This window comes from Oryza brachyantha, chromosome 10 (assembly GCF_000231095.2).
Source record: "Oryza brachyantha chromosome 10, ObraRS2, whole genome shotgun sequence".
NCBI lineage: Eukaryota > Viridiplantae > Streptophyta > Magnoliopsida > Poales > Poaceae > Oryza > Oryza brachyantha.
In genome coordinates this window covers 12,451,583-12,461,982 of record NC_023172.2, presented here as the reverse complement: position 1 = coordinate 12,461,982, position 10,400 = coordinate 12,451,583, and the positions used below count along the sequence as shown (strand labels likewise).

The window sequence follows — 10,400 nt, the reverse complement described above, 5'->3', positions numbered from 1 at the left end:
ATTGCAATGATGTCGACAGTTCTAGCGATGATATTTTTATAATTTTCTAGTGGTAATTTTGCAACAATATTTTAAATCAGATTTGTAATTGTCCCCGGTTCTTTTAACAAGATATACGAAATGAAAGTTGTGGCATCTATGGAAAAATACGAAGGAAGTGATATTTAACGTATTTAATATGGATAGAATATGAAATATACGGTATAATTAATTACTTATATTCAGAAATATGGATCTAGGGAGACAGCGAGTGTTAACCAACGATACCTCTTAACCAAACCCGAACCCTAGCTTTGCACAGAAAAAGGAGAGGGAAAAAGAAGAAGAGATCCCAAACCCTCCCAAACCCCGTCTCTCATTCTCAACCATGGCTTCCCTCCTGCGCCGCCGCCCCCGCCCCCACCCGCTCCCCGCCGGCGTCCCCTCCCACCTCCTCTGCCGCTTCTCCGCGCTCCCCCAAGTCGATCACCCGCCGCCGACCTCGGCCCCGACCTCCACCACGCCGGCCTCCACGCGCGCCTCCGTCCTCGACCTCCAGCTCGCCGTCCGCGGCGAGGCCGACCCGGCCCGCATCCACTCCCTCGTCGCCGGAGCGCTCTCCAACCCCAGCGAGTACCCGCGCCTCCACGCCTCGCGCCCGCTCTTCTCCCTCGCCGCGTCCCGCCTGGCCCGCCTCCGCCGCCCCGACCTCGCCGCCTCGCTCCTCCACACACTCCTCGCCTCCGCGCCGCCGTCCGCCGGCCTCCTTGCCCGCGCCATCTCTCTCTTCCCGGGCCCCGAGGATGCCCTCCGCGCGTTCTCCGACTCCGCGCCCTCCGCCCGCTCCGATGTCTCCCTCTCGGCGCTCCTCTCCGCTCTTCTCCGCGCCGGTCGCGTTGAGGAAATCAAGTCTACCGTCGCCTCTGCGGAGTCCTCCTTTGGCTTTGCCCCTGGCCGCGCCTCCCACAACGTGCTCCTCCATGCTCTGGTGAAGAACTCCGAGCTCGCTGCTGCCCGCAAACTGCTCGCCGAAATGTCCAGCAAGAAGCTGAAGCACCGCGCAGCCCCTGACATCGTATCATACAACACCGTCCTCGCTGGCTACTCAGCACAGGGTTACGAGCAGGGTTTTGAGAAGCTACTGAAGGAGATCAATGTGAAAAAGCTGGAGCCGAATGTTGTGACTTACAACTGCCGGATACACTGGTTTGCCAAGAAGGGTGAAACCTTCAAGGGGGAGGAGTTGCTTGATGTCATGGAGTCAAAGCATGTGGCGCCGAATTACCTTACCTACAATGCACTTGTGCAGGGGTACTGCAAGGAGGGTAATGCTGGGGCCGCTATGAGGGTGTTCAAGAGGATGAAAGTGATGAAGAGGAGGGAGGGGAGGAGTGACTTGGGGGTGTCAGCTCATTCACAGACGTATGTGGTGCTGTTCAGGAGCCTGGTGGAGAAAGAGAGGCTTGATGATGCCCTGTGGGTTTGCAAGAGCTGCTTTGCGATGAAGGCAGCACCACCGTTTGAGGCAGTCAAGGGTTTGGTTGAGGGGTTGGTGAAGGGTGGGAGATCTGCAGAGGCAAAGGATGTTGTTGCCAAGATGAACTTTCTCGTGAAAGGCGATGCTAAAGTGGCTTGGGAGAAGATTGTTGGTGAATTGTCTCTTGAAGAAGGAACACCTAGCTCAAAGCCATGATATGTTTGAGTCGCATGTCACTATGTTGCTTCTGATTAATTCATTTGTTTTGGCCCTTGAATAACGATGATGAAGGACTTCCACAGGGGATTTAGTTTTGTTGTCATGTTGTCATGGGGCTGTTTTTTCCAATGTCCAATGGTTATATCAGAAATCAGAATGTAACTGATGAATCTATGAAGTGGAATTTAAGATGTGACTTTTCTTAACCCCTTCAATGTAAGAACCTCTTTCTTCTCTTTTTAATAACATTTGAAAATGATGTTTAAACATTTTCTGAAATTCTAATGGGCTCATGTTGCCATGTACTATCAATCGCTGTAACATACTAACATGTTTTTTGCACTTCAGAATAATGGAAAGATAATGGTATGTTTGATCTCTGCCATAAGAAATTAACTTGAACATTTATATATGTTCCTGTAAATTACTATACATGACAATGGAACAGGATGCAATGTATTGCATATCTTGCATTCAAACTTTAGTACCTCACATTGTTTGATACATAAAACATAGATTATAGTAAAACAATAATTATGTAGTGCACAGATGCTGTCAAGACATCTATGCTTATGAGATTTCTAAAGTTCATACTATATGATTAATCCAGAAATGTTATGTTTGCCATGTAAAGCTTGTTTGTGATTCTTCCATCTAGCTGAAAGTCTTCTTGGACCCTTTTCAGTCCCTGTTAACTCCTCTAACTAGCATTCCTTCAAATGTGATGCCTGGGCCAAAAGCCAAGATCAAGCCCCATTCTTCCCTTATCACCCCTTTCTTCAACTCATCCCTCAAATACTCCAAAACATAGAAGACGGTGTTGCTGCTCACATTACCATAGTTCATCAGGGCCTTTCTACTGATCTTGAGTTTCTCTGTCTGGAGTTCAAGGCATAGCTCTAGCCTGTTCAGTATTGCTGGGCCACCAGGATGCACAGCCCAAAATACATCATTGAACTCTTTTATCCCAACCCGATCCATGAGTGTCCTGCAGAACCCTTCTATACGACTTTCAATCTTTTCAGGCAAATCACGGCCCAATTTGAAATTAATCCCTTCCTCAGAGATCTTGCCATCAATCACTTTCTCAGTCCCTGGTAGGAACTCCTGTCTTGAGAACTGAAGCTCCAAGAAGGGATTCTCCTCAGCAGTGATGGGGCCTGCCCCAATGATCACAGCTGAGGCGCCATCACCAAACAGGGCAGCACCAACAAGGTCATAAGGGCGATCAGGACTTGGTGGTCGGAAGCCTAACACTGTTGTCTCCGCAGCTATTACAAGGACACGGCTCCCTGGGTTGTTCTCAGCAATGTCCTTGGCTGTGCGGAGAGCGGCAGCACCACCGGAGCAGCCAAGGAAGAGAAGGGAAGTGCGAATGGTGTTTGGATGGAGGCCAAGGCGAGCTGCCAGGAAAAGGTCACCCCCAGGGAGGCGAAGCTCACTGGATGAGATGTAGACAAGGTGGGTAATGTCAGCTGCTGGACGCCCCCATTCACCAAGGGCAGCGCGGGCTGCAGTAGCACCCAGTTCAAGCACTGCAGCATTGCAGATGTCCAGGCGTGGTGTCAATGTTGGAGTTCCCTCGGTCTTGAGCTCTGGGTGCTCATCTAGGAGCTCCTTTGACATGACAGTGTACCTTGTCCTCACTGTGGTGGTCTTGCCTGCAAAAATCAAATCGTAGGAAATAATTACCAGCATTTTCGTGCATTGGAGGGACTGTGCAAGTCATTACAGAACAAATTGAGGGTATATATGTTGTGATTAGTTCCTATAACTCTTATTTACTCACTGATCAGCGAGCTAGAAAAATGGCAACTAAAGTGTTGTCTTAGTTGTGCTGCAGATTATAATCCAAAATGATTTGAACTTTGAATTCTAGAATTATTTTAAGTTGATTTTTTTTCATGTCTCAGCAATCATGAAAAGAGAGCTGACCAATAGAAATGATGAAGAAAACCCCTACAATTAATCCTAAAACTCTAAAATTCAATATGATCTTTGGACTATAATCCAAAGACTTTCCAGGCAGCACTGTAGTGATTTTCTTAGAGTGAAAGTGCTACTGTAGTTACTTATCATGTGCACGTGTTGTTTTCTAAATGAGGAATCTGTTGCCTTTCTCACTGTAATAATTTCATTTTCCAGACCCTACTGTTTTTTGTTAAGCAGAAGGGCAACTAACATTTAGTAGTACTGATGATGATGTGCACATTTATTCACTAAACAATGTCAACCTATGACGATTGATAGTGTCAGATGCACTAAAATAAAGCCAGATTTCACACACAGTGATACAGCTAACAAACAACAATTTCGATAACTCTAGCGTCCAATGATCTTTTCAGGAGGGCTAACTATGTTGGCATCTGGAAATTCTCAACCTAGAAAGCATGATGTAAAACAACAAGCGACATGTACGAAACTCACAAAGTCTTTCGAGCTTTGCCCTTGTTGCAGGGTCATCACAGCTGGAGTCCTGGAGGTAGGTCTCGACAACCTTCTCCTGGGGAAGAACTTGCTCAGGGAGGCCCTTGCCCAGCGCGAGCAGCATGGCCTTGCCACCGGAGCAGTGGCTCTTGCCATTGCCACCCCTGTCGTTGGTGTTGCAGCATCCAAGGCCAGACATCGTCGCCCTCCTGGTATCCTTTTTTGCCCCACCAAATATTCTGATCCTGCAATTTCGCTGTTTTGATACCAGGTTCACATCATGTTTGTGCGCTTTAATAGGCGAAGGTTTTTGCCAGGGGGAGGTTGTTTGGGTTCAGGCTTGCAGAGGACGATGGCATGAGTGACAGGCTACAAAGGGTGGTAGGTTGCATACTGGTCAGTTCCCCTGCTGTCCATTTTTTGTGGGGGTAGCAGAAGGTTCATTCTTTCCACCCTTCTTTGGTCTACCCTGCATTTTTGCTGCCCATCCATTTGGTGTGATCTCTGTTACAACCGTCTGTTAGGTGATGAAACAACTGTTGACCAATAACTCTAACGCTAAGATCTTTTAGCAATTGGTGTAAGTTGATGCTGCATGGTTATATCTGTATGTCGTGATGGAAACACCAATGAGAAGTTTCAGTTGCTGGTGCAAATTACCATGTTGAAACTATGAACTGTAAGTAAGATATACAAACTTTTTATGTACAAACAGGTGAAACACTGATAATACTTGCTCTCTCTGTATAAAAATATAAATCGAATAGGACAAGAGAGCTGAACCTATAAGCCGTGGGTGGGATAACCAAAATTTTTATGAATAATCATGTAAAGCACAGATAATACTTGATCTCTCTATATTAAAATATAAACCGGATAGGGCAAGGGGTTGAAACTATAAGCCGTGAGTGAGATGAACAAAGCTTTTATGTACAATCAGGGTCAGGTGAAACACTGAAGACATTCTCTCTGTATTAAAATAAATATAACTACTATGATTCAAATTTGTCTCGACATACAATTATAACATTTTACATAACCTTCTTGTCTTAATCAATATAACATTTTATATTAACTTTATCACTACTTTCTAAGCTCAACTAACATTCCTGCTCCCTTCCGATTCATATGTATGCTAATGAATTTAGACATATATATAAATTATATATATTCATCTATTGGTGAATTTAGCTAATGCTAGAAATCTTACCATATGAAATCTGATTTCACCTTCACCTTTCTAAAAAGAATCCCTTCAAAAAAAGAGAGATAACTTTCCACGTTTATAGATGGTGGAGGTATTAGTGAAATTGACTTTTTTCCGCTAACTTTATACCGTTTACGTCTAAGTTACTTATATATGAATCTCACTTTAATATAACTTATATTTTCTCTGTATTATAATAGATGACAATGTGCACCTTTTTGCCATATGTTTAACTATTCGTCTTATTTAAAAATTTTATACAAATATGCAAAAATCAAGTTATAATTAAAATATATTAGTAATAAATTCAGCCACAACAAAATAAATAATAATTACATAAAATTTTCAATTAAAACAAATAATCAACCGTATATGAATAAACCAATGACCTCTATTGGAATACAGTGGAGCATTACCTTCGTTCCATAATAATCATATTTTTCGTTTTTTCGTGTCCAACGTTTAACTATTCCTCTTATTTAAAATTTTTTTATAATTAATATTTTTATTGTCACTAGATGATAAAATATGAATATTACTTTATACATGACTAATTTTTTAAAATTTTTTAAATAAGACGAATGGTCAAATATTTGATAGAAAAAACGAAAAATAAAATTTTTATGCGACGAAGATAGTATACCAGTAGCAGCAACCTAGAACCTGCACGAATTCACGGAAGCCTCGTCGCCAGCGCTGCTTCCGCGCTGGCCTGCGGCGTTGGCGTGTGCAGAGCAGAAGGAGAGGCGTAGCCCGTAGGAGTAGGAGTAGGAGTAGGACTAGCGTACAGGGCTAGCTAGCGACTACCTTATCCGAACGCGCACGCTTCACGTCGCACTGCCAAGCTGCGAGTGCGCGCGATGGAGGCGAAGCTGTCGGAGGCTACGAGGCGGGTGGCGCCGTCGCCCATCCAGCAACTCTCCCACCTGGCGGAGCGCGTCGGCGCCGTCAACCTCGCCGAGGGCTTCCCCGACTTCCCCGCGCCCGCCCACGTCAAGGCCGCCGCCGCCGCCGCCATCGCCGCCGACCTCAACCAGTACAGGTCCCCTCTCCCCTCTCTCTCTACCTAACCAACCCTAGTGGCACCACTGACAAACTCACGCGCCGCGCTCGATCGGCCCTAAGGCATGTGCAGGGGATCTGCGACGTCCTCGCCAAGGCGATGAAGCGGGACCACGGCCTTGACGTCGACCCTCTCACCGACTTCGCCGTTTGCTGCGGCCAGTCCGAGGCCTTCGCTGCCGCGACATTCGCAGGTGACTAGCAGTGCTACCGCGAGCGACCAATGTGGCATTCAGAATCTCAGTGTGAGACGCTGAATTGGTGATGCTTAATTGATCTTACTAGGACGATTCTTGGTGCAGTAATCGACCAAGGGGATGAGGTTTTGCTTTTTGATCCAGCTTTCGAAACATACCAAACGTGCATTGAACTAGCCCGAGGTGTCCCTGTAAGTCTTTTCTCCAAGTCTTTAGATTCTTTAGCTATCTACAAGAATGGTACTATTTTTATTGAAAATTAGCTATCCATGTATGTAATCCCTGCATTTACATGTTAGGTGTATGTGCCATTGGATCCACCCTTTTGGAGTTTGAATGAGGATAAATTTTTGAAATCATTTACAAACCGGACAAAGGCAGTGGTCTTGAATAGGTGATTGACTCCCATCAGTATTCATGGAGAAGTAACTAATGATTGAAAGTGTATCTTGCTCATCTTTATGGCATTTTTTTAATCGCAAGTATTTGGGGTTGTATGCACAAAATACGCCTTTGTTTTGGAGCTCCATAACTTAGTTTGACTCGTGACATTGTTAAATCTCACCACTGCAGCCCGCACAATCCAACAGGGAAGGTTTTCACCAAGGAGGAATTACTTATCATTGCTCAAGCTTGTCAGAAAATGGATTGTTTTGCAATAACTGATGAGGTAGATCTATCATGTGTGATGCCTGTAGACTTTCTTACTTTCTTTCCCCTTGTGTTGCAAATGTAGTAAAACATCAATCAGCATTTATAGACAATCCTGTGAATGGATTTTTCGTCATTTCTTTATCTCTTGTTTCAATGTGTCCGAATATCTACAGGTTTATGAGTACATTACGTATGATGAGAACAAGCATATCTCATTGGCTTCTCTTCCAGGAATGCAAGATAGGACCATCATCACGTCCTCGCTGTCAAAATCCTACAGTGTAACTGGTGAGCATCAATCAAATTTGTAACGCAGAGTCTTATGATATTGTCTGTTGTGATGCACACATGAATGCAATTAACTACTTGTGAGAGATTTGGGACATTTGAAAAATCACTTGTCAAAACTGGCTAGGTTGGAGAGTTGGATGGGCTTGTGCTCCAGCAAATATTGCCTCAGCAATACGAAATATCCATGTCAAGCTAACTGATTCAGCTCCTGCACCATTCCAAGAAGCTGCATTGGTTGCTTTAACAAGCACACCAGACTTCTATTCATCCTTGAAAAAGGTGATACTTCATCAGCAGTGTTTACCAATTTGCCATGGCTCTGTGAAAATTATATGTTAAATCATGCAACTATCATTACTTTGGAAGGACTACACAGTTAGAAGAGACTTCATCCTTCAGATGCTCACAGATTTTGGCTTTCACATTAGCTTCAAGCCACAAGGCTCGATCTTTGTATTTGCTGAGCTTCCCACGTCATGGCAAATTTCAGATGTGAGTTTCTTCCCCTTTTTTATTTTATTACAGATAAATGTGAGTTTCTTATTCACACTGAAAATTCATGAGATAGTGAGTAGGGCAATGCCATAATTCTCTCATAACTGAAGCATTTGGAACGAGTAAATAACCAGCTGTTTTTTTTTTTTGAAAGATCATCGCGGTAATGCAATTGATCATTTCTTGGCACCGTGCAATGCAGATGGACTTTGTGACAAACTTGATCACCAATGCCGGTGTGGCGGCGGTGCCTGGTTGTGGATTCTTCCACACTAGTACTGGCGACTCAAGCTGCCATCACCGGTACGTCAGGTTTGCGTTTTGCAAGAGCAATGACACCCTAAACTCTGCTGCTCACAAGATGAGGAAGCTAGCCGGCAGTGATGCAAAGATGCGACCTCTACTGATGGACAAGCAATTCAGATAGCATCAGCCATCCCTACTTGATCACAGCTATCTTATCTGCGTGCCAAGTGTCATTTTGCTATAATTTTGGGGTGATTATCAAGTAGTATTCAAGTAACAGGGCAGAAGTTTGTTGCCAGACCACACCCACAAGCAAAATCTTCACCAAACAATTTTGTTCTAAACGCTTTACCGAACTTCCAAAATAAGTGTTTAAGCCCAAATGGTCTGCCCTCATTTTTTATGCGATCCAAACAGCTATTTAAAAACATAAAAAATGTATTAACACATATAACCTGAAAATTTTTGATCTACTCAAAAACAAAATCAAACTGCAGAAATTATTACTAACAACGTCATTGTTTTGTTTAAATTAAACAAAACAAATTGTTGTTAAAAATTTTATATATGTGGTCTTAGCGACTAAAAGCATTGACTGTAAAATAAACCATGACTAAATACCACCAATTTTAAGTTGTAAAATTTAAAATTTGATTTATAAGCATCAGAGAAAACCCGGGGAGGGGGGGGGGTAAGATGAATGTTCAAGCTCGACTGCCTGGTTACAAAAATAAATTTTACAAGTTATTGGTTTGAATTTTACAGCAAACCATTCAATTTCTCCAAAACTCATGAAATTCCTTTAAACTGAATAGACATTAAGCTCCTTCAGTATTCCTTGAGAGCACATGTATTTTATAGGAAACAATTTAATTCCTTGAAAACTCGCATAAAATTCCTCCAAACCGCTTGCAAGCCACTCAACTCAAAACCTTGAGACCGCGGCGTATTCATAATTTTTATTATGGGTGGTCGTGTTAACTTTTGTAATTACCATAAATATAACATATAATATATATAATAGGATATAAAAATTAATTAAAAATATATTTTGCATAAGCTAATCAATGGTATTTTTCTCTGTAAACTTAAAAGCCGAAATTTTTCGGTGCCACCTCTACATCCGGCGGTACCTCGAGACCACGTAGCGAACCAGGCTCTCTTCGCATAAGGCACTCTTAACCCAATGACTAGGATGGTATCTATAGCATTAAATAAGTTACCACATAGGATGAAAAATAATGTGGCAAGTGAATAAATGAGGAAAAAGAATGAGACATGGTTTCTACACAACATCCAAGATATCATGTAAGATAAGTAGCATTAAATTTAAGTGTGAAATAATGATGTTTGCATTGAAAAAATAGTGTCTAGTACTAGTTTCTTGATGATGAGAAGTTTATAGAAACTATGTTATGGATTGGGAATGCACTCAAACTGCACAGAACCTCTCGTGGGGCTCCACCCACCTCGGGACGCGGTAGATGGTCTCCAGCTCCCCCGTCTCGGCGTCGTAGTAACCCAGCGACCGCTCCGTGTTGAGCAGGATCCGCCCGCTCGTCGGATCCACGCACATCAGCGTCGCGTTCTCCGACATGTACTCCGGCGAGTGCCCGGCGAGCTCCAGGCGATACTCCATCGACCAGACGGCGCCCTTCAGTGCCCACACGTCGATGGTGTTCGCGTCGCGGTCGGAGCACGCCACGCAGAGCGCGCCGTGGAGCCGGAGGACGGAGAGGCGGCCGGGGACGCTGTGGGTGGGCCCCGCACGACGGCGTACCTGCACGCGGCGGCGTTGCGGCAGTCGAGCGAGACCAGCTCGCACGCCGTCGTTGGCTCCGGCGGCGGGGCAAGCGCCGGGTCGACCAGCCAGTAGATCCTTCCGTTGGCGTACGCCGGCGTCGCGGAGGAGGCCACCGGCCGCGGCGGCGGCGGGGTTGGCAGGCGAAGCCACTCCTGCCGTTTGACGTAGCGCACGAGGCATCGCAGCTCGTAGCTCCGCGTCTCGAGGTTCTTCTCCGTGTAGGCGAGGCGCACCACCACCTGGTCGTCTTCCTCCTCGTCGTACCCCGGCGCGATGCGGCCGTAGAAGCTATCGTAGTCGATGCCGCCGCCGCCGCCAACGCCGTCGTCATCGTCATCATCG

The 10,400-nt window shown here is 44.9% G+C and overlaps 3 protein-coding genes across 5 annotated transcripts; 2 read left to right on the top strand and 1 right to left on the bottom strand.

Annotated features, from left to right (window-relative positions):
* The first annotated feature begins 295 nt into the window (after positions 1-295).
* On the top strand, positions 296-2,073 carry LOC102721396 (pentatricopeptide repeat-containing protein At1g61870, mitochondrial-like). The gene has a single exon (XM_015841545.2). It carries the CDS (start codon positions 368-370, stop codon positions 1,670-1,672), a length of 1,305 nt encoding a protein of 434 aa, XP_015697031.2. The 5' UTR covers positions 296-367; the 3' UTR covers positions 1,673-2,073.
* Positions 2,074-2,082: 9 nt separating this feature from the next.
* Positions 2,083-4,388, bottom strand: LOC102702039 (type III polyketide synthase A-like). The gene is made up of 2 exons (XM_006661812.2): positions 4,103-4,388; positions 2,083-3,336 (listed from the first exon to the last, which is right to left on the bottom strand). The coding sequence occupies exons 1-2, from the start codon at positions 4,299-4,301 to the stop codon at positions 2,357-2,359; spliced, it is 1,179 nt and encodes a 392-aa protein (XP_006661875.1). The 5' UTR covers positions 4,302-4,388; the 3' UTR covers positions 2,083-2,356.
* Positions 4,389-6,069: 1,681 nt separating this feature from the next.
* On the top strand, positions 6,070-8,643 carry LOC102701756 (probable N-succinyldiaminopimelate aminotransferase DapC). Of its 3 annotated transcripts, none has more exons than XM_015841699.2 (9): positions 6,070-6,351; positions 6,435-6,565; positions 6,674-6,759; positions 6,868-6,962; positions 7,142-7,238; positions 7,396-7,510; positions 7,638-7,792; positions 7,890-8,005; positions 8,211-8,323. In XM_015841699.2, the coding sequence occupies exons 1-9, from the start codon at positions 6,170-6,172 to the stop codon at positions 8,221-8,223; spliced, it is 990 nt and encodes a 329-aa protein (XP_015697185.1). In that variant the 5' UTR covers positions 6,070-6,169; the 3' UTR covers positions 8,224-8,323. The 3 variants fall into 3 exon arrangements, with proteins under 3 accessions (XP_015697185.1, XP_006661874.1, XP_040384109.1); XM_006661811.3 differs by having other exon boundaries at positions 6,074-6,351; positions 7,880-8,005; positions 8,211-8,643; XM_040528175.1 differs by having other exon boundaries at positions 6,334-6,351; positions 6,445-6,565; positions 7,880-8,005; positions 8,211-8,643.
* The last annotated feature ends 1,757 nt before the right edge of the window (positions 8,644-10,400 follow it).

Coding starts and splice junctions, on each gene's coding strand:
- LOC102701756 (XM_006661811.3), top strand. CDS start 6,170: ATGGAGGCGAAGCTGTCGGAGGCTACGAGGCGGGTGGCGCCGTCGCCC. Junction 6,760..6,867: donor AACTAGCCCGAGGTGTCCCT/GTAAGTCTTTTC, acceptor TTTACATGTTAG/GTGTATGTGCCATTGGATCC. Junction 7,793..7,879: donor TCTATTCATCCTTGAAAAAG/GTGATACTTCAT, acceptor TTACTTTGGAAG/GACTACACAGTTAGAAGAGA.
- LOC102721396 (XM_015841545.2), top strand. CDS start 368: ATGGCTTCCCTCCTGCGCCGCCGCCCCCGCCCCCACCCGCTCCCCGCC.
- LOC102702039 (XM_006661812.2), bottom strand. CDS start 4,301: ATGTCTGGCCTTGGATGCTGCAACACCAACGACAGGGGTGGCAATGGC. Junction 3,337..4,102: donor GGCAAAGCTCGAAAGACTTT/GTGAGTTTCGTA, acceptor TGATTTTTGCAG/GCAAGACCACCACAGTGAGG.